The sequence below is a fragment of the Xiphophorus hellerii genome, chromosome 14 (assembly GCF_003331165.1).
Source record: "Xiphophorus hellerii strain 12219 chromosome 14, Xiphophorus_hellerii-4.1, whole genome shotgun sequence".
Taxonomy (NCBI): Eukaryota; Metazoa; Chordata; class Actinopteri; order Cyprinodontiformes; family Poeciliidae; genus Xiphophorus; species Xiphophorus hellerii.
In genome coordinates this window covers 5,577,398-5,599,899 of record NC_045685.1, presented here as the reverse complement: position 1 = coordinate 5,599,899, position 22,502 = coordinate 5,577,398, and the positions used below count along the sequence as shown (strand labels likewise).

Genomic DNA, 22,502 nt, shown 5'->3' with positions numbered 1-22,502 from the left:
GTCATACATAAATAATTGCTGACTCATTCAACAGTGTAGAAAAAAGCACAAAAGGCTCTATTTCCATGACAACTGAAAGCACAGGGAAGAGATTTTCTCTCTCAGAAAAACAATCATCAGTCATAATTTGTAGCTTATGCTTTAGTTGAATGGATCTATTGTGATAATTATCCAGTAAAGAAAGAAACCTTTCCCTTCTCACACTATGATACCAGCCGTCCTCTCGTTCCACTTCCACATTCGGTTTTCACGTCACTTTTTCAAATGGGATCAATAAAAACGATTGGCAAAAACAAACATTGCTAGGAAAACTCAGGAAGGAAAGGCAAGTTTATTTATGCAGCATCATTCAAACAGAAATCACTTTCAAAATGCTTTCCAGGACGTCCAGGGTAACACATGAAAAAAACCCAGATAAGCGTAAAGGCATTGCATTAAAAGAATACAGTTAAAATACAGATATCAATTGCATAAAAGAACCAAATGTTCTCAAGTCGGGTTGTTAGATCAGTACACCAAAATCTTTTCAGCCCTAAATTAAAGGTTTCTGCACATCTCAAGAGGCAGGAGTTAATTCTGTAACCGATGAGCTTCAGGTGCCGATAATAGTATTAAAGGAATAGCAAAACGAAAACCTCAGACCTCTTCTACAAACTCAGTGTTACGTCTTCAGAGGCACAAATACCAAAATGTCTACCTTCTAATATCTGTAGTAAACACATTCACTCCAGACTCCGTCCTTCTGTCTCATCGAGCTGTCGGTCGCCACGGCTACTGCAGTGTGATAGCTCTTTTCAAAAAAAAAGAAAAAAAGGTGTTTATAGTTGTTGCAACACGCAGGAAAACTGTGACTGGACGAAGCTTAAATGCTAAAGGTTAATTCACCTTCACATGTGCTGACGGGTGCTTTGGTTGGGACTCTGCTTGTGACAAAGGAAATATTTGTTTAATGACAACTTCAATTATTTATAATTTAAAAAAAAGTAAAATCAAAAACATTTGAATATTGTGTTACCTGAAGATATGCATTTTGTCTTCTTAGTGATTTTGCACACCGACAAAGCCAGTAAAAGACTGAGGGCAGAGGTGAACGCACAGGCTGCACTCAGAAAAATGGTAACTGAGTCGTCTGCATAGAAGGAGACGATACAGATAGAGTTCTTATTTGTCTTTTATTTTGAAAGGACAAATTGAAACGATTTTACAGGTTTAATTTAGAAACTGTGATATCGGTACTCACATGTTAAGTCCGGGTTAGTTGTGTTTCCGAGCAGTATCTGTCCGCATGAGGCAACGGCGCAGTAGTAGTCCACAGCTTGAGACGCATCCACAGGCAGGACGTACACACAGCTGTGTGTTTTTGTGTTTGCTTTCTTGTCACTCATATTGTCGCTGCTTTTGTGGGTGTAAATTAGTTTCAGGAAAGAGTCTTCAGAGCCTTTGAACCAGTAAAAGCCGTGCTCTCCATCGTAGGTCCCATTTCGTAACGTGCAGTGTGTCGTCGCAGAGCCGCCCGGCCGGGCGTTCTCCGACTCCGACAGGCCTTCGGTTTTCAAGCCCGGGCCTTCCACATGGACAGCGATGCCCTCCAAGAAGTCAAACGCGTGAGAAAACAGGCTGACACAGTAGTAAGTGGCCGAGTCCGACACTTGCGCATTCAGTATCTTCAGGTGGAATTCGCCGCTGCCGGGTTCCAGTTTGAATCGTGGATCGCCGGTGATCAGGTCGCTGTGAAGAGAGCCGTTTTGTTTGTGTTTGTAGAACTCAGACATGAGCTGGGCTTTTCCCCCCATGCTTTTCTTGTACCAGTAAAAGATTGGTCCATTACTGCCTTGGTAGAAACATTTCAAGGTCACGTTCTGGCCAACGCGAACGGATTTAAAGTCCAAAGGGGACGACGGCGCCAAAGCTGCCGAAGGAGCTAAAGAGAGATTTGAGGAGAAAATCAAAAGTGGCCATTTGTTACAGCTGCAAACTTATTAAATATTCTAAAAATCCATGAAAAACATTTAATTACATACCAACTGTTGCCAAGAACAGATAGAAAATCTTCAGAGTAGTCATTATGTTTAAATGGCTGCGCTGGACTGATACAATCTCTCAACATGTTCTACTTTCTCATGAGTGAGCTGGATGCTACCAGCCAATCAGAAATGAGGAGGGAGTCAGTACGCCTTCCTGGTGTTAACGCTGGGCAGCAGACAGGAAGATGTGATGACAGAATTGGTTAAGTCAGAAGTCATGAAAGTCATGTAAAAGTTCTCACTGAGATGAAGATCAACATCAGTGTCAGGGAAAGTCACTAAACTATGGGCCCTGCGTAACAAATGTTTATTAGATTTATTTGACTTCCACATCATGAGATGCTTCTGTGTTTTATTTTGCTTAAAAATCTGTTTCGCACGCATACATAGATATATATTTGTAGAACCACTCCACGTCTGTAGGTCCCATAACATAGTTTTTGGAAAGTCTTAAAAAGGAGTAATCTTTATTTCTGACAGTAGCGTTGTCACAAAGTCATTTGGACAGCACTTAGACTTTGTGAACCGTTTAACAAAGTTTGGGGCAGACATAAAAGCAGATCTTTAACCAATCCTATTTGCATAGTTTCTCTAAATCATCCAAGCTAAGAGAGTTCTCTGTCATGCGACTCCCTTTTCTGGTCGTCCCACTGAGTTTACATTGGATTTATTTAGCTCAGGGAACTGAGATTGCTAAGGAAGAAGCTGATTTTACACTTGATGAATCCTTTTGGAGGTGATTTACTCGTGTATTTTGGATCAATTTCACACTGTGTTTTATTAGTCACTTGTTTTATTAACAAGGAAACAATGGATCTTCATCCAAACTTACCTGACATAGTTCCTGAAGTTGTTAGCCTAAAATCAGTAACTATATGGAAAGCCTTAAAAGCAAAAGAGTTCTAACTATTGAACCTGTTCCTGATGGGTGAACATAAGCAAATATTTGAACTATATATATATATATATATATACATATATATATATATATATATATATATATATATATATATATATATATATATATATATATAAGAGAACAATATAAAGTTCCTAGATTCAGCAAAAATGTCTAAATAAAATATTTTAGATTAAATTGTCAGATGGTGCATGTAAGGCTGGCATCAGTGATGTAATTACAATATTTACAATATTTTTGTTTTATACTTATACAGGATAAGATAACTTGTATATATTTTTAACATATACTGTATTTAAATAATGGTAAAGTGTCCTTTGAGATATTTTCCAAATTTGGTAAGCGCATCTTCACTTACTTGCTAATGAATAAAATAATATTTCTACTTATAAATATCTCTGTTAGTAGAAATATTTACAGAATGTTGCTTTGCTATATTTTTAACAGGCTCTGCAAAGCTTGTTATCAACTGGGATGATCATCATACCACGTTAATTTGTTTTAGCAGCAAGAGCCAACCGCTGCACACTTCAGGAAGGACGTGGAGAAATGTGTTTTTGTACAATTTGTGAGTATGAAAACCAACACAACAAGAAAAAAAAAAAAGCAAAAGATCTTGTGAAGATGTCAGCTGAAATTGGTAAAAGTAGTATCATTATCTATGAGGTCTGTGGGCTAACAGGCGGCTCACAGAGGAAGAAACTATCACTTGAAAGCAGAACAAGAGAGACAGATTAAAGTTTGCAAACACAGTTAACGGCCATTACCTTTCGAAACATGCTCCAAACAACAACTGATTTGTTTACTCAAACGACAATTGCTTTATTTGTGAGTAAAACGAGAGAAGCTTTCAAATCTCACAGTATTGTCCCAACGTTAAAGGACGAGTGTGACAGAATCCCAGTATGTTGGTGTTTTCCAGCTGGAAGAACTGGTGCGTTTCCCACAATACGTGGAAACACTGAAGCGACATTTCAAGACATCAGCCAGGAATGTAAAGTTTGGGATGAAATAGGTCAGGGGCGTCAAACTCAGTTTCTTTATACATAATCATTTAAACTCCAAACCTGCCAACTGAAACACATTTAAGACAAAAATCTGCTCAATCTACTGTTTCATAGAGGAGTAAACACACTCGGTCTCTTGACTTTTCTTCTGTCCTCTTGATCGGGTGGGCTGGTTCACGTTAACAGCAGCGTAATGGAGACCGTCTTCCTAATAACAGGACACATCAGAGATTATGAACAAATTTTCCTTCAAAACATAGTTATCTGATCAGGACATGTTGAAGAGACGTGCATTTTTGGTATTCACTAAACACATTCAGTTGTATTTACCTCTCCATCTGCAGCTGGACAAAACAAAGACTTTCCTTGAAATACTGTGAAAGACGGAGACATTTTTTAAAATGAGGAAATGTGGATAACCCGAATACAAAACCAGCAGTTACCTGAGGTTTGGCAGCTGTCTTTGTTGTGTTCCTTGTACAGTTTGATGGCCAGCAAAACATTTAGGACGATGGTGAAAATCACAGCTGCACATAAGAAATACGCCAAATACCCCAGCGATACCGCCTCACCTGCAGATCCAAGCATCAAAACCCCAAAGTTTTAGCTTCTCTCTTCTCCAAACAAGCAAAATGAACAAAAGCAATTATTCAGTGAAACAACTCACTTTCCAATTCCAATTTCGTCCCCTTTCCAAACGCTATCCGTCCACAGGAGGCAACAGCGCAGTAATAAGTCCCAACGTGAGACTTTTTAATGTTCTCCATTGGCAGTTTATACAGACAGGTGTGAGTCTGCGTGTCGGGACTTGTTAGACATTGGTCCGCCGTGGCTCCACAGGCATAAACGAGTCCTGGATCATATTTTGAGGACTTTCTGAACCAGTAAACTCTGCGTTCTCCCCGGCAGCTCCCAGTCTGGACCGTGCAGTTCAGAGTCAGGGAGTCCCCTGGCCATGCGGTTTCAGATGCCGCCTGGCGGACCAAAGCTTCGCCTCCCACCGCTGAATCTTTCACAACAACTGTAACACCCTTCACAAACTTGAGCAGGACTGAAAGGCTGCTGGCGCAGAGGTATGTTCCTGTGTCTGAAGAGTGCAAATTGGAAATGTTTAACCGACTCTTCCCTACTTCAGTTTCCAGACTGAATCGTGGGTCGTCTGTGAACCTCCCGTAAAAAGTACTTCCTTTGTCTAATTTGTAACTCATGGAGATCAGCTGCGGTTTCTGTCCCAGGGATTGCTTGTACCAAAAATAACTGGCCTCTTCTTTGTCAAAAGAACATTGTAGAGTCACATTGCCACCAACATCAGCCAATACAAAGCCTGTCTTGTGATCCACAAATGTCTCCAAATCAGTCATCTCGGCTAAAATAAAGGAGAAAGTCATATTTAAATGTTACCAGATATAAAGTGGTTTAATAGCTAATGCGTTACTTACCCTTGTTCCATAAGAAAACACATGAGAGACAGACAAGAGCCTCTGAAAGAGTCATCCTGCATTGAATGAAAAGCACTTTGTCACCCCGCTGAGTGGCTACAAATGGAACATGGTCTCTATCACAGCCACATACAGTAGCAGTCTGAAAACCCAAGTACCTGAAGTTCAAAAAGGATCCTCCCATTTCAATTTTCAAATGCAGAAAAGAAAAAAGAAAGAGAAATGACGAAAAAAAGTTTAGTTCTGCGCAGCTTTAGGTGAGAGAGTAAGTATTTTTCTACTGATTTTTAAAACTATATTTTTTTTAACTTTTAACAAAACTGAATTTGAGTTGAAGCTGAGCACAGCTATTTTGTAAACTTATAACCTTTAGCAATAAACTGTTTCTAACCAGATAACCCTCTTCATAGATGTAAATGTCACACCTTACTTTACTTAAGTCCGTCCAACGAACAAAAAACAAACAAACACATCAGACCTGGGTAGACAGGGCGCCTGAGGCTGCAGCCCTTTTGTTAGATGAGAACGACAACATTATGACGAGGGAAACGATCTTATCTCACAATGGATTAGACGCAACTAAGCTGCAGTGTTGTTGTTGGTGCAATGCACGTTCATCGGAGCATTTCAGAAACCGCTCATCTGGTGTTATTTTCTTGGACAGCCATTGGTTGGCTGAGGTTTAAATCCCCTCAAAAGCCTCCAGTGAGCAACAGCTGATGTGAAATGTAAGAGGAGAATCAGCAAATTGGTAGAAGATGATAGAGAGGCAACAGAAGGTCAAGTAACAACTTGCTGCAAACAAAGTATATAGCATCGTCTTTAAATGCACAGCGCACATATAAACTCAGATGGGACACAGCAACAGAAAACCACTGATGTCAGCTAAGGAAAGGAAACAGGCAGAATTACACACAGACTTAACAACATCTGGACAAGAAAAGCGTTTACAGTCTTGGTTTTTGCAGTGACATTCAGACAGAAGGCTCTGAAATATGGATCCATCATGCTTTGTGTCAAAGGTTAGGGCTGGTGATGTAGCGTACGACCCTTGAACTACATGGGAAGTACATGGGCTTCACGTGATCCTTTGATTCCCCCCAGATTGGTTTTAAATACTCATGTCAACTACTATTTCATAACATAACGAACCACAATTTAAAGCAAAATTCATAATTGGTAATAAAAAATTACCAATACATTCTCAAGTGGTCATGTCTGCAGATTAATTCATATTTTCTTATTTCCATGCCCCTAGATCAAGTTTTTTCTTCAACGGAATGAACCACTAAATGTTTTATACCGAAATTAATAAATTCATACAAAATAAAATTTTTATCAATAAATTACCAAAATATTTTCATAAAGTCATATCTACAAGTGGAATAACATCAAGCTGGTGTCAAGTTCAAAGAATTATTCATTTAAAAAATATATACATATATAGGATATACAAAAAATCCATTATTCAGAAAATGACCAAAATATTCTCAGATATGCCTTGAGAATGATTTTAACTTTGCTTTGAGAAAATGTTTGATCCAGGCACATAAAATAATAATAATAAAATAATATGATTACACATGAAGACACGACGCTAAAAATATTTTGGTCATTTTTGGAGGAATTTTTGATTTTTTTTTTTTTTTCATGTAACCAGCTAGACGCAAAATAAAATTAGTCAAACTTTATCATGAAATTCCCCAAAGCCTAATGGCTTTTGTACAAAAAAATGTAACCTTTTTACCATGTTAGCATTGTTAGCTGCTGACATGTATTCAGAAACGTGTTTAAATCCAGAATCAAACAAAAAGAAAATCTCAAAATGACACAGTTCACCTTCATTTTATTCAAAAACTGCTCAAATTCCTTAACCATAACCTAATTCTTTTTTCTTTTTCAAAATAAAATATATTTTCCTTATATTACTTAGCAGGTGTTATGCTGAGTAATATAAGCCTCCTTGTGTTACTTTATCAAACACAAGGGGGCGCTCAACTCCAGCTGATGTGTGTTGTGGTTAGGATCGATCTGAACACTGTCAAACGTATGAAATAAAAATCTTCATAAATAGCAAAAGTAAGTTTTCATACACCTTGATTATTTTTTTTTTTCCATCCATCCCATTTTAGGTTTGATGTCGGGTTTAATGGATCTTCAGTAAGTCCTTTGTTTTTGAATCAAACTGTAACCATCACATAGGCAGCTTTACGTTTTAACTAATGACATGTGATATTTGCTCTGATGTACAAAACCACAAAGTCCTTTATTTCTGTTATTCTGGGTACAAAGTAAACGAGAAGCTGCACCTGACGGCACCAAAGCAAAGACTTCCTGCCTTGAACCACAAAGACAGAAGAAGAAAAAAAAGGCTCATAAATATGCATATCCGTTTCACATAAACCATATTGAGATCCAATCTACAAAGTCTAGACCGCACAGGAAGTTGAAGAGATTCTTCTGCTCGGTACACGATCCATTTCTCTGTATAGCAAATGTATAAAATGTTCAAAAAAAATCTTCTACTTGGGTGTTTTTTTTTTATTCTTAAGACCAGGAAGTGATCAAACCTGAGGTTGGCTGGTAAAATTGAAAATGTAGCCAAACACAACAAAGTCCCCTAACTCAGCTTTACCAAAAGGATTGTTTGTTTGTTTTTTTTTATTGTAAAAAATTGTCTTTTGCATTTACTCAGATCATCTTTGTCCGACTGAAATTTTAAAAAAATCCAGCAACAACAGGAAGTATGTAAGGGGTTATAAACCTTTTTACATCTCTCTACATCAGTGTTACAAATAAACAGTAGCCTGAAAAATCTTTAGAAATGTTGAACAGCTTCTACAATGTTTCTTTATTACATATTGTAACTTAACTCAGTTTCTATCAAAAACTAGTTTTCGCTCAGGTTTGAGTTTCTTGTATTTTTAGTCAGAGTCGCACTTTGAATCTGCAAGGCATCAAACGACTGCAGAGACTTCCTGCCAGAGACCACGAATAGCACAGGGGGGGTTAAACATGCATGAAGAGTTGCCGACCTCACCGGTCGCTCAGCACATATTGACTTGAACTACATCCATACATAATGTCAGTGGTTTTGTTTTTACAGTAAAATGTTCCCTGAGCCTCCTCTGCAGTCTTCGAGGTCGCCCAGGTTGTTGCACGCTCTCTTCCTGAAACCTCCCAACACTGAGACCAGTTGGTTTTCTTCTTCTTTATTAAACACACATTGATCAGAAACATGGACAGCATTTGCTTGATACTGTAGAGGATGTCGGATTTCATTTATTTACTCTTTTTTTTTTTTTTTCAAAATGAAGGAAAGCCACATGTTCGCCACGTCCGGCTCTACTGCTTTAGAGTAGAGTATGTACACACATCGCTGGCTTCACTCTGCCTCCTTGAGCTGATGACGTTCTTCTTCTCGCTGACCGTAGCGTAGTGGAGGTCACCTGCCTCCGCAGAATCCTACTTGTAAGAAAAGAGGAGTTTTCAGAACATATCTTGCGACAAATTGCACAAAGCTTTGTAAAGGAATGTCTTTTTGTTTTGTTTTTTCATGACGGTTGTTGAGAAACCTTCCCCACCATCAAGGCAATTTTGTAAACGCCGATTCTTATGTAAGAAATTTAACAACTAAGAAGAGATTATTGTACACTGCATACTAGATATATGTCACATTTGTTGTCTGTTGTTTGACTTTGCTTGTAGATGAAATACTCACTTGGGCTTTTGGAGCTGCAGCAGCTGAAGATCTCTCTGGAGGATCTGTTTAAGTGAAACAAAAGGGGGAGGTGTTTTATTTTTCTTGTTTTTATTTTAAACACTTTATCTAGCAGGTAAAATGCTTCTATAAACGTACGTCTAGAGGACCAAAACTAATGAACCGGTTATTTTTTTTTTAAATTTTTATTCTTATCTTCTCAATGCGGTTTACTGCATCAGATTAAACGTTTCCCCTTGCAGCTCAGGGAGGATTAAAAAAGATTATTTCTACTTTCTGAATGTCTGGAGGATGAGAGATCAGTCTTAGGAGAATTTTTTTGTTTCTTTTTGTTTCACTGTGTTGTGATGTTGTGTGACATCATGGCAAGATTTAAATAAAAAATAAAATCACAATCAGGTGAATCAAATAGGTTCTATACAAATCTGATTGATTGATTGATTGATTGATTGATTGATTGATTGATTGATTGATTGATTGAATTTACAGATGCCACAGAGTGTCATGCTCATCTGTTCAGACAGGTATGAACACCATGGCGATGTCCAGTTACTATTTTGTGTTTTGGTGTACCAAAACCCGTCTGCATACAAAAGCAAAATGTCTCGTGAAGACGCCAACTTTAGCTCAGAGGAGAGTTTTATATTTTGCGGTGGAAAGAGTTCTGCACGGTCCTGGGCTGGAAGGCCTCTCAGGGAGGAAGAAGCCGTTTCACTCGAGAGGCAACATAAAAATACCAGTTCGCAGTTCAGATCCACTGTTTAAATCATGTTTTGTTGTCTAATGAAACCGTCATTTAAGTACTGGAGCAAAATGACCATTGCAAATCTATTGGTAAGCTTTAAAGGATTAAATAGTTGCTTTGGCAGCAATTAGGTCCTCTTCAAAAAAATAAGGAACCATGACAAGAAAAGATAGAGAAGACATGAATGGTTTGTTATAAGTGCAAAAGCGCTGACTGATGGGAATGGAGCACCTGTTAACCAGCCATTGTCAGTTATTAATGGGCATAAAATGTATTTGATCTTACAGTCGACTCAGAACTGTTGGTAGATAAATGAGTGATTAAACACGAGCAACCAGCATTGTGGTCTCTGGTTTTCTTGCTAAATCGTGGAATTCCATAACATAACTGATTATATAAAAAGAACAGATTATTATTATTATTATTATTATTATTATTATTATTATTATTATTATTATTATTATTATTATTATTTAAGGTCAATCAAGTCTACTTGTTAGCTCAATAATAATAACAGTTCCCTGTCTTCTGCCCACATCACTTTGGTCTAACACGTATCATAAGTTACAAAGTATGTGACACACCTTCACGATTGCATTTCTTCATCTTGTACAGTTTGTGGGATGTGTACGCCAACAGACCCATCAGAACAACGACGAAGGCCAAAGTTCCTGTCAACACGTACAGCAGGACAGGAGAATCCAGGTGTTCTGTAAGGAGACAGAGGTTAGGAGATCTCACAACCACCTCAACTCATCGCGCAAAGTTGTGTTTGCTAAACGATCTACTACCCTTGTAGTCCAGCTTGGTCCCGTTTCCAAACAGGATGTATCCGCAGGCGGCCACCGCGCAGTAGTAGGTCCCAGCGTGAGACACGTTCAGGTTCTCCAGTGGCAGGTTGTACACACAGGTGTGACTTTGACTGTTTGGATTCATCTCACACTGGTTTCTCATGTCCCCTTGCGCATAAATGATTCTTGGACTAGATTCATCAGAGTTTTTTAGCCAATAAACTCTGTGTTCTCCATCGCAGATCCCAGTGTGCACAGTACAGTTCAGCACAGCAGAATCTCCTGTATGAATGGTTTCGAGTTCTGACTGGTAGACTGACGTCTGGAGGTTTAATGCTAAGTCCTTCACCTGGACAGTGATGCCCTCCAAGAAGTCGAACTGGAACGAGTGGCCACTTACACAGTAGTAAACTGCCGAGTCTGACGTCTGGACATTTGAGATCTTCAAGTTGTTTTTGCCGACGCCTGTATCCGGCTGAAACCGTGGATCGTTGTTAAACGGACTTTTCATAGAGCCTTTCCTAGCATGTTGCAAGAATTCCGACATCAGCTGTGGTTTCCGTCCCGGACTTTGTTTGTACCAGTAAACGCCTATTGCAGAATTTTTCTGATAGGAGCATTTCAAAGTCACGTCCCGGCCAACATTAACGGCTTCAAAACCTAAACCTGACGATGACGGTGCCAGACCTGCAGCAAACACTGGAAAGGAAACATTTAAGAATAGTAAGTGTTTCTGATGAGCAGAAACGCATCAGAGTCTAACAGAAAACGTTGCACAACTTACTCAGGTTCCCCAAAAGCAGACATGTCGCATAGCCAGCACACACTGGAAGATCCATTTTCTTTAAGGGGTTTTGCTTCACTGATAAGATCTTTTTGGTTGCTCCACTTTCAAGAGACAAGACTGTGTACGATTGGCCCACCATAAATGTCAGAACACTCACATGTTCTGTGTCTGTAGTTAATATTCATGCTAAAAACATTTAGTGTCCAGAACAAGTCATAGTATTTTTAGTTTTCAATTTACAAACCCTGTAGAAATTTGGTTGTTTGGAACCTAAAGCTGTGAATGATGTCTAAATATTTTTTAATGTATTTGGATTTTCTAAACTGACTTTGGAAGAGGGAACTTAAAGAGACGAATGAGATTGGATGTCAGCGCTAACAGGCTATTGAAAGAGACGGTGTCGTCGCCCCGCATGTCTTCCTGACCTCAGTGGTACGCCACATTTTTCTACAAGTTTTTCTCATCACTTACAGACAGATCACGTGTGGATAAACAACTCAAGTCTACCCCCATAAACATTCTGAAAATAAACTTTGACTGGGCCACTCAAACATGAATTCACTTTTACTAAAAATAATTCCATTAAAGGTCTGGACCATTGTTCTGCTGGAATGCTAACATATGCCTCGTGTTGAGCCTTTCGTTTCACCATTTCCTACATTTAGTCAGTCTTCTCTTGACCTTTGACCAACTTCCTTCTTCCTACTGGAGAAAAGCTTCCTGAAATCATGATGCTTCATGTGCTGATGGGTGATTGGGCAATGTCAGTTTTCCACTCAAAGGTTTTTGGGGTGATAGTGGCTCAGGAGGTTACTCTAGGAGTTTGTCCTGTAATTGGAGAGTTTTTTTTTTCATTTCAGTTGCAGTGTGTTTGGACGCTTCACCTCCCTTCTTTGGTACCAGTAGCACCGTTTGTATGGCAGCTGTGGCAACAATGTAGCTCAGCAGCATCATTGCATGAATGACTGAATACAACATTCTGGAGTCCTCTGGACTGGAGAAAGTACCAAACAAGTAGAGGCCACTTACATGTTATGCTATTTTTGATATTGGCAAAAGATTCAGTTTTTGTCATATTTGCTGTCTTTCTACGTGAGTTTGAAGCAAAGTGCAACCAAGAAATGATTTTTCCTATCAATTAGGAATAACTGAGCTAAATTCACTGTTTCTCAAAGGCCAGACTCATTTACCTTTAACATCACACTTAAACAGGTCACTGTGGTTGGAGGCTTTATGCTAACCTTCTTGTGCTTTAGCTCAGCAAGAGCTTGTTTCCATCACTGGAAACTTACCTGACTGTAGGCCACACCGCCTTTACCACAGAGGTAAATACATGTACAGTAAGCTATTATTATGAAGATATTTTTAGGACACCGCTGCAGTTCTGCTGTGTCTGTATTTTGGTGAGGTTCAGAGATCCTGAAGCATGTTGCTGATTCACTCAGAACATAACCTAAGAGTGGGGAAAAAAAAGACCAACAATCTTCAGTTTCATCAGGATTTATTGTCATTTCTCAGATGTTTTTTTGGACTCTCATTTCTTTTTCCGCTTTACACTGGAGTACACACAGAGGCCGACCAGTTCATCTTCTTGATTGTGATGTTCATCGCCTCTCTTTGAGATTCAGAGCAGCGTAATGGAGATCGTCAACGTCTCCTCTCTGTACGTGATGGATGAATATAAGGTGGAAACAAAGAACTAAAATGCAAACAAAAACAGCTCAGATTAAAACTCAGCTGACACTTACAGTCCCTAACACAAGATTTTGTACAGTTTTTCACATTTGTAGTCTGTTTTTTTGTTGTTGTTGCTGTTTTGAGGAAAGTCTAATCAGTATCAATAGGACGACCAGAAAACAATGCATATCGCAATTCAATTGAACATTTGAAATTGTTGAAAAATGGTGAATCTTACATTTTAATTTGGAAAATTCAACGCACACCCGAGCCAAGATGCTCAGTAATTCAGCTTTTACCATTTTAAGTTTATGTCTGCTGAGAGAGGGACGCTATTTGTTAGTGCATAACAAATAATCAAGTTTTCAAGTTTAAGTTAAAAATTTCTTCTGAGCGGTTGAGTAAATTTTACTGTTACATATTAGAGTAGTTTAGCATAGTGAACAAAGGCAGAAAGCTGTTTTGGTTTTTTCGGGCGGCGGGTTGTTTTTGGAATTGAAAATATTTCAGAGCCTTTTTGTTCTTCTTAATTTGTCAAACACACAACAGTTGTTTTCCTGTTGGCTAAAATGGGTCAGAGGCGCAGAGGGCCACCACCCCGTGGTAACAGGACTGCTGCTTGTTCCACTGCGCTTGAGGTTTTACTAAAGTACATTTAGGTCAGTTCTGTCCAGATATGTAGTCTGTGGATTTCTGTAATGCAGAAACAATGGAAACAAACTGTCATAAGATGACTAAATTAGAACAGAAAAGGTAGCGGCATAATTAGCTAGAATACAAGGAGATGCACAGGAAAGAAAGTAAAATTTGTGGCCCAAAACTCCTACTGTACGAGCTGCAGCGGTGGTGCAAAGTCATCTTTTTTAGTTTATTCTGTCACTAGAGACATGACTACTGCGCTGGTTTCTAATACAAAACTCAAATCACAGGTCGTGACAAGAACCGATGGCTCAGATGTGTTATTGAAAGCAGGAACAAGCTACAACCGCACAGACATCCTGTCAGGACGGAGGAGCGGCGGGGCTTTAACTGAACCACTGGGGCTGAGGTCGCTGCTAGCAGGCAGGGCCAGAGCGAGAACTGCTCCTTTTCTGTTTGTTTGTTTGTTGCTGTTGTATTTTTAAGTCTGCTAAACTTGCTATATTAGTCACCAACCGGAGATTAACGCCACTTTATTACCAAGAGACCAATTGCCTCAAATTTGATCACTGTAGTCAGCGTTGATTACAAACCAACGCTGATTAGTCGTTTTGTAATCGGTGAGGACAAAACAACAATGTCCTCACCGATTACCAGCTTTATTGTAAAAGGCTTTTGTTTTCATGCAGTAACTGCATTGATAGAGCGACAGTCCTCAGGCAAACCGAGCAGAGAAACTGTGACATGTTGCGGCTGAACTTCAAAAACTTCAACAGAGAACTTTTTATGTCAGCCAACCGCAGCACATGCTAGCACTTCCCTCTGTAGGTTCACGTTCTACATTTTGAACAGAGACGATCACCTGATGAGCTCCAGCTGAATTCTTAAAATCTTCAGCTTCACCTCTATTCAGATTTTTTTTTATTTAGATGAGCTAATTTTGCCCTCTAGCATCGCAACCACACCGCTCTTACCATGTGTGTTAACTTCTAATGCAGTTCAGGAATGACTTTGCTGCTCCCTGCTGGCTGACTTCCTAACTGCATATTTGAATATCTCAATCCAATACTCAAAAAATGTCACATTACCAACATGACTCAAATACTTTTATCTGTAATGTCGCTATAGCAACCTTCACTTCAACACAAGTCTCAAGCTTGTTTTAGGAATAAACTCTTGGTGGAGTTCATGATGTTGAGATTATCACACAAAAAAAAAACTCCTGAAACATAACCAAAAAAATATCAATTTCTTTTATAAATATGAATAAAAAGTTCACTTCACTTTGAGGTTAAGCATAAGAAAGAATAAAGATAAAGATCACAGAAAATCTGGCTGTTGATTGTGATTAGTTCATTTTCAGCTTCACTTTGTCTGATTTTTTTTTGCAGTCAGTGAACACACCCCGCTAAAGTATCATCAAGTCTTACAGACAATAGTCTGGAATCTGCTAATGAGGAAAGAAAAAATTTATATTTAAAAAAGAGAGACAGACAAACCGAGGTGATTTAATAGAGAGTATTAAGAACATATAACAGAAAACTTGTTCTCTTTTAACATTTTGAATGCTCTTTTAGTTTTTAAACATTAATATTTACCTCATGTTTTGCGTGCAACAGCAGCAAAACATGAGCTTGCCTGCTTGGTGGAGGTGCTATCCTCCACCTTGGTGGAGGATAGCACAGCCAGGGATGCATCCCCTCCATGCATCAACGCAGGGTCAAGCTGTTTCTCTGAGAAAAAATATAGAACACGTTTGCAGATTTGGGGAGGAAAAAAAGCAACAAACTTCAAACTTACCTCCCACATATAATCTTGTTCCTGGCCCGAATAGAATCCGTCCACATGAAGCCACAGCGCAGTGGTACGTCCCGGCATCAGACACGGTCACAATCCTCCTTGGTAAGCTGTACACACAGCTGAGGACAGCAGGACCGTCCTCTGAGCTCCTCGCACATGGGCCGCCGCTCCGTGTCGTTGTGAACAGCGTTCCCAAACCGGATCCCTCCAAGTTCTTCCTGAACCAGTAAACGTTGTGGTCTCCGTTAACGGTTCCAGTCAGCATGGTGCAGTTCAGAGTCACAAAGCCTCCTGGTTGGGCAGAGACGGAGTCCGACTGGTGGAGGAAAGTCTTGTAGCTGGAATCTAAGACGAGATGTTCTAAGGATATCAATACAAACGGTGAAAATGAGTGCACAAAGCTTCTAGAAAGCATCATACTTTTTAGCAATAAAAATGTTCCGTTGTCAAACTTGGTGATGGAGATGCTGGTGTAGCCACAGTAGTACAGAGCAGAATCAGAGTCTCGGACATCGGAGATCTTCAGATCGTAGAGCCCTTCCTCGGTGTGAACTGAAAATCGTTTATTGTCCTTAAACTGCTTGTGGAAGGTGTCAGAGCCGGCATGCTGTTTGTAAAAAGTGGAAATGATCTGCAGCGATTCTCCTGGCACCTGCTTGTACCAGTTCAGATGGGAGGCACTGGAGGTGTAGAAACAACGCAGAGTCACATTGTCTCCGAAGTCAGCGTAGAGCATGTTCCCGTCTGAAACGCAGATGAAGATCGGAGAGTCAAAGTCCGCAGAATGGTTTACGGGTACCTGAAAGTGTTGCCGTATTGAGAAGCTACCGTCACGATGCAGGAAGTGTGTAAGTGGAGTGACTTACAGGCTTTACAGAGAAGAACCAGGAGTACATAAAACCTCAGCATCCTTCACTCTTCACTGTTCGGACTCTTCCATTGTAATAGTGACTTCAGTAAACGGGTCGAGGACTAGACTTTACATGTTCAGCGGAAATGACCTCTACTTACTCTGACAATGGAAACAGTGTGGGCACAAAAGGAAGTGAAAAGCTCTGATTTCATTATTTATCAACTTTATTCTTCTTTTTTCATTTAAAGCTGGGGTATTGCAATATGTTTTTTTTACACATTTGTTAAAGCTGTCACCAAGTCATGACAGTATAACACAAGACACATAATCTGTGAAAAAAAAAAAAATCAACCTCCTCCCTGAGCTGCTATGGTCGTCTGAAGAAATGCAGCGTTCCTGGTCAAAAACAACCAATCAGAGCCCTGGAAGAGGGTCTTAGTGCTGTCAATCAATCTTATGTATGTGCTGCTCAATGTGCTAAAGCCAGAGAAACAACTTATTGTTACAAAACAACTTTTATCCACCGTCATCGGTGGCTATGCTAACCAGCCTTGGCATTATTTACAAGAGGGTCCACTGACAGGAAGAAGCCATAGCAGAGAACATGTGAGGGAGGAAGTGAGCAGTGTGTACACGAGATGATTGACAGCGCTAAGACCCTCCTCTTGGCTCTAATTGGTTGTTTCCAGTTAGTACTAGGAGCACTGGGAGAAGGAGGAGGACCTGTTTTGGCTTTGCTTCCCTGGTAAAATGATAAAAATAACATCCTTCTGTTTTTGCCATTTTTCAGACTTTTTGACTCAGATCATTCAACAAAATTTAAGTATTTGACAAACATTACTTGAATAAATAAAAAAAAATGCAGCCTTAAACGAAATCACTTATTAAGGGAAAAAGCCATCTAAACCCAACTAGCCCCAGGTGAAAAAGTTATTGATCCCAAATCTAACTTACCGAACGCTGACGGTCAAAGTGGAACAAAGTGTAAAACTTCTGGTCCACCCTTCACTGCAGAATTACTTCAGCCACATTTAATTATGTATTTAAGGTATCTTCACACTCTTAATCAAATTTAATCTGGATTTTGAGTGGGCTACACCAAAACCTGTGGCTTACAGCTGCAGGACATCATAATGTTGAAAGGCGAGAGAGAAATCACCTTAAGGTAAAGAGAGCAGCCTGAAGGAAAGGTTTCTCAAAAGGAAATGGAGAAACAGATAAGTGAAACCTGTGTCACAGACATTCAGTGGGTGGGAGAAATGTGTGAAATAGGCACAACACATTTGATACTGTTAAACTTTAATGTAGAAGAAAAGCAGATAAAAGCTCATGGCATCTTAAAAATGATAACAAAGCTACAGAAATGATCCACAAACAACATGAAAGTCGTCTACTGATATTTTGCAATGTCAACGTAACCAACAGATACATTCAAGCTTAAATGTTGATAAAAGAAATAACAAAAACAAACATTGATAGACTCAGAATTCATAGAATTATAAGCACATTTACTGAAATGACAAAAGTGTTTATAACAATTTTCATTATATTATCATGTTGCGTTCAGAAAAGGTTCAAGCTCATTGGTGTATCTGAGCGTTCCAGCATGTTGTGATGATGTTACTTTTCAGTGCAAAGCTGTTAGAGGGTCGATAAGGGAGCGACGTGGTGATGACTTCCTGAAGGCGGAGTTTCGGAGAAAACAGGAGTTTTTAAAGAGACAGAGGCCCAATTTCAAGGCGTTACATTAAGAAGCAAGATTTTGTTTAAGTCATTTGATAAACATGGCATTTTATGTAAAACATAGTCTTCTATAAAACGTAGATTTCATGGCATTACTTCATTATGCCATAACATTGAACACAAAGAAATTAACAAATCTGGCAAGTCCTTACGGATCTAACTGAAAAACAATCGATCAATAAAAACAGTTACTCTAGCCCTATGTCAATTTTAAACACGAGTGTTGAAATCAGCTTCATTCTGTATTTTTCTTTTCATGTTTCAACTTGTATTTTGTTGATTTCTCTTTCTAATTGGTGACGAGTCTGTGAGAGTAGAAAGCATCCTTCAATAATTAAAACTCGCTCTACAGATTCTCTATCAGATCTAAGTTGTGATTCTGGCTGAGTCACTTCAAGATGTGCAGATGTTAAATCTAGTCAGAACAAAATCTGTAAAGGCTTCAAGTAATTCTGCACTTGACTGTATTTTTATTTATTTTTTCAGTTCCATCCTACTACTAAACCCTGTGGTAAACACATTCACTCCAGATGGGATCCTTTCTCCTTTGTGCTCTATCGCGCAGCGCAAAAAAGGCAGCATAATATGCCTTTTGTGCAGTGAAAGCATCCTGGAAAGCAAAAGGTTTGTTAAAATTTTACACACAGAAAAAAAATACAGTAACTGTTATGTTATGTGTATGATATTAAATAGAAAAGGACTGATGAAAAAAAATCGCTCACCTTCACATCTGACTTATGGGATGGCTCTTTTACAGACTCTGCAGGTAAATGCAGACGTTTATTTAGTTTTTTGTTTATTTATTTACATTTTATACGGAAGAGGATTAGCGCCACAAAAAGAAAAACTCTGACTTTAGTCTTGGGAGAAGAAAGTCAAAATTCTGAATTTAAAGTCAGAATTTTAGGGAAAAAAGCCAGAATTATTTTTCTCTGTGACCCTAATCCTAAACATATATGTTCAAATGTGTTTTATTAACAAAGATAAGGTGACAAAGTACAAAAAGCAGTTTGCAAATTAATTACCTATAGAAGCCATTACTGCCATGTCAACAACTGATATCAAGAGTTTCTCATAACTGACAATAAGACATTTGCATCACTGTGAAGGAATTTTTATTCATTAATTTATTAAGAACTACATGAATATGTGCACGTTGGAGGATTTTCAAGCAAGAGCATCAAATTAAGTTGAGTGAAATAAGAATTTGGAGAATACACTTTGGATTTAATCTTTGTTCAATGTTGAAACAAGTTTCATAATCTCAAGAAAATAAATGTGGGGGAAGAAAGGAAAATCTAAAGAAATATATCATGAGTCAAATTTTGATTTTTACTACATTGTATGTATAGGTATGTGGATTTAAAGCTGTAAAAGTGTTTAAAAAATCTGTTACTTGAATGTTTGAAGCTCCTTTTCTTATGTATCACACACAGCGAGAGAGTCAGTGAAACACTCAGGAGGGAGGTGAAAGAAAAGGCTCCTGCCCATAAATTAGTCTCCAAGTTGTTGGTATCTGCAGAAACACAGCAACATAAACTTTCTGTTTAAGTTAAAATGGGTCATTTTTGTTTTGTTTTGCATTGCAGTTGCTCACCTTTTAAGTCCAGCTTTGTTCCTTTTCCGAACAGAATGTGTCCACACGAGGCAACCGCACAGTAGTAGGTTCCAGCATGAGAGGCGTCCAGTTTGCTAATCGGCAGCTTGTACACACAGCTGTGTGTCCGTGCACTGGATTTGTTCTTGCACAGCTTGTTCTCACCCCCTTTGCTGTGAATGAGTCCTGGTTCAGAGTATTCAGAGTTTTTAAACCAGTAAACGCTGTGCTCCCCGCCACAGGTCCCAGTTTGTACCGTACAGTTCAGGGTCACAGAGCCTCCGGGCCGGAGGGTCTCTGATGCTGACTGATCAACTGAAATTTGCAGCTTGGAACCTGTTTGTTCTACATACACCATTGTGCCTTCAGCAAAATCCAGCATGTATAGGTAGCTACTTGCACAGAAGTAAACTGCAGAGTCTGAAATCTTCAGATCTCTTATCTTCAAGTGATTTTTGCCTTTAGTGGTCTCCAGCTCAAAGCGCGGATTGTTTCTGAATTCATTGTGGAAAGTGGCGTTCGTCTCGTACTTGTAATAGGAGGAGACCAGCCTTGGGTTCTGTCCCAGATTTTGCCTGTACCAGTAGAACCGTGCGTCCACAATGTTTTCGTAGAAGCATTGCAGAGTCAGGCTGTCTCCCGCTTTAGCGAACACGAAATGTTTGTCTTGGCGAACAGATGCAATTTTTGGGGTCTTTGTCCGAGCTGTGGCAAAAAGAAAAAAAAAAAACAACCCTGACATGATAAACATATGACAACTTGGTACAGCGCACCGAAATGTGGAACTTGTGCATAGACTCACCCATTGTCGCCAAGAACAAGAACATCAGATAGACAACAAAGCGTTTGCATATCATGGCGTTTAGATTTCTGTTCTGATTGAGAAGAACCTCGGCCCATTTTTCAGTTTTCATAGATAAGGATGTACAGTGTTTGATTGGCCAAGCAGAGGTGACGCAAAGTCCGGTATTTCAGAAACTTGGTCACATGTCCACAGTCAGCTTCAGAGCCACATTCTTTCTGTGTCATCCTACTCAAACAATGGCCCTGTGTAAGTGCTAGTTATATTGTGTATATACGCTACAGTGAACAGAAAACAGTTAAAGTTTTCATGTTATTTATTCCAATTACAACTATGAACTTTCATAGATTTTATTGGGATTTAATATCGCAAACACAAGGTGCATCACACTTCTGAAATGGAGGGAAAACAACATGATTTTTCCAGACTTCAACAAATACAAATATGAAAAGATTACTGAGTCTTTGTAACTACCTCCTACTCCTTTAATTGAAAACCTTGCCATATCAAATATGTACCGCTTTACCCTAATATCTGCCAGAATACATCGTCAAACCCTTCAAACACCTTCTGGACTATTTCTGATAATATGTAATATGGGTAAAGGTAATGTTAAAAACTACCCAATTCAAACTTCTTCACTGGAAATGGTATTACATTGGGCAAGCAGATATAACGCAATGCCTCATATTTAAAAATAAATCTTCTCTCCTCTCTGGGATTTGTGGGTCTTAAGCAACACGTCCATCACATGGTGCATCTCCAAGAAACAGCCAAAGGAAGTAACAGGGTTAAAAAAAAAAACTTTTTCTTTTATTTTTTAATATGACTGAAACCTTTAGGATTGTGATCAACTTACTTTTAAATTTTACATAACTATTATTATTATTATTATTATTATTATGTGTATCAGTGTTTTAGATCAAATAAAGTACAAACTGAATAAAATACATTATGTGCCGCTCACTTCTTTAAAAGGAAGTTAAAATCTACTGTCACTCATAAGGAATACTCCGTTGTGTTTGGGATTTGAGGGTGCGCTCTTATTACCATGGTTACTCAGATTGATGGAAAAGAAACAAAAAGTCCAGTTTTGCGTCTTTGTATAGTAATTGTTGAGTTCAAAGCGTTCAGAACAGACATGAAAGAAAAATGGAAAAATGAGCCCAAATGTGACTTCCAATAATTTATTTGATTGAAAACTGACACTTAGATTGATGACAGAACATTAACTGAAGATAGAAGGAAAGGCAACTACTGGAAAGACTTATCAGTTATTTACATTGTGTAAAAGTTTGTCAAAATTACTGATGAATGATTGAAAGACAATAAAGTATCCGAAAGCAAGGTGCAGATGACATGACACTTCAAATACATGTACAAAAAAAAGTTATTTTAAAATGTATAACAATGAAATAAATCTCATCAGTGAAAATATTTTACTACATTGAGTCAAAAAAGTCCAGATATCCGTCCATCACCTATACGCACTAGTCCAACACAGGACTAACAATTATAAACATGCACACATGTTTGCATGGCTATCTTTGTGGGGACTTTCTATTGACTTCAGTTCATTTCTACAGCCTACCCTTTTTCCTTACCCTAACCCATGACATACCTAACCCTAACCAAAACTCAATTCACACCTTAATCTAACCCCTGACCCAAAAACAGTGTTTCCCCTTGTGGGGACCAGGCTTCGGTCCCCACAACGTAGAATGTGTCAGGAAAATGGTCCCCACAAGGTACTACACACACACACACACACACACACCCCTACATAAAGACAATTTAGAGTAACCAATTGTTTTTGAAAACTAAATGTCAATCACAAAATGCTCCAACATAAATAAAAGTTCCTTTACAGAAACATTTTTACATCAAGAGAGGTTTAACAATTTGGCTGCTAATCAAAAGAAACAGGATGTACCCCCTGTAGATTTGTTTTAAGATGA

At 38.8% G+C, this 22,502-nt stretch overlaps 5 protein-coding genes and 1 long non-coding RNA gene across 8 annotated transcripts; all 6 read right to left on the bottom strand.

Moving 5' to 3' along the window:
* Positions 1–370: 370 nt before the first annotated feature.
* LOC116733078 (uncharacterized) lies at positions 371–2,863 on the bottom strand. Its single transcript, XM_032583769.1, has 4 exons — positions 2,857–2,863; positions 1,016–1,975; positions 886–920; positions 371–790 (listed from the first exon to the last, which is right to left on the bottom strand). Exons 1-2 carry the CDS (start codon positions 2,861–2,863, stop codon positions 1,215–1,217), a joined length of 768 nt encoding a protein of 255 aa, XP_032439660.1. The 3' UTR covers positions 371–790; positions 886–920; positions 1,016–1,214.
* An 877-nt stretch (positions 2,864–3,740) lies between these two features.
* LOC116733452 (uncharacterized) lies at positions 3,741–5,496 on the bottom strand. Of its 2 annotated transcripts, none has more exons than XM_032584308.1 (5): positions 5,390–5,496; positions 4,618–5,316; positions 4,394–4,522; positions 4,281–4,324; positions 3,741–4,158 (listed from the first exon to the last, which is right to left on the bottom strand). In XM_032584308.1, the coding sequence occupies exons 1-5, from the start codon at positions 5,442–5,444 to the stop codon at positions 4,051–4,053; spliced, it is 1,035 nt and encodes a 344-aa protein (XP_032440199.1). In that variant the 5' UTR covers positions 5,445–5,496; the 3' UTR covers positions 3,741–4,050. The 2 variants fall into 2 exon arrangements, with proteins under 2 accessions (XP_032440199.1, XP_032440200.1); XM_032584309.1 differs by having other exon boundaries at positions 4,281–4,294.
* Positions 5,497–7,723: 2,227 nt separating this feature from the next.
* Positions 7,724–11,508, bottom strand: LOC116733450 (immunoglobulin kappa light chain-like). Of its 2 annotated transcripts, none has more exons than XM_032584304.1 (5): positions 11,431–11,508; positions 10,647–11,345; positions 10,440–10,565; positions 9,111–9,154; positions 7,724–8,854 (listed from the first exon to the last, which is right to left on the bottom strand). In XM_032584304.1, exons 1-5 carry the CDS (start codon positions 11,483–11,485, stop codon positions 8,735–8,737), a joined length of 1,044 nt encoding a protein of 347 aa, XP_032440195.1. In that variant the 5' UTR covers positions 11,486–11,508; the 3' UTR covers positions 7,724–8,734. The 2 variants fall into 2 exon arrangements, with proteins under 2 accessions (XP_032440195.1, XP_032440196.1); XM_032584305.1 differs by having other exon boundaries at positions 8,744–8,857.
* Positions 11,509–15,348: 3,840 nt separating this feature from the next.
* Positions 15,349–16,285, bottom strand: LOC116733077 (uncharacterized). The gene is made up of 3 exons (XM_032583768.1): positions 15,970–16,285; positions 15,550–15,894; positions 15,349–15,482 (listed from the first exon to the last, which is right to left on the bottom strand). The coding sequence occupies exons 1-3, from the start codon at positions 16,283–16,285 to the stop codon at positions 15,349–15,351; spliced, it is 795 nt and encodes a 264-aa protein (XP_032439659.1).
* Positions 16,286–17,684: 1,399 nt separating this feature from the next.
* LOC116733480 (uncharacterized) lies at positions 17,685–18,996 on the bottom strand. Its single transcript, XR_004342034.1, has 2 exons — positions 18,868–18,996; positions 17,685–18,755 (listed from the first exon to the last, which is right to left on the bottom strand). It is a non-coding gene; the product is annotated as an uncharacterized LOC116733480 (long non-coding RNA).
* A 711-nt stretch (positions 18,997–19,707) lies between these two features.
* On the bottom strand, positions 19,708–20,649 carry LOC116733076 (uncharacterized). Its single transcript, XM_032583767.1, has 2 exons — positions 20,545–20,649; positions 19,708–20,447 (listed from the first exon to the last, which is right to left on the bottom strand). The coding sequence occupies exons 1-2, from the start codon at positions 20,597–20,599 to the stop codon at positions 19,708–19,710; spliced, it is 795 nt and encodes a 264-aa protein (XP_032439658.1). The 5' UTR covers positions 20,600–20,649.
* Between the last annotated feature and the right edge of the window lie 1,853 nt (positions 20,650–22,502).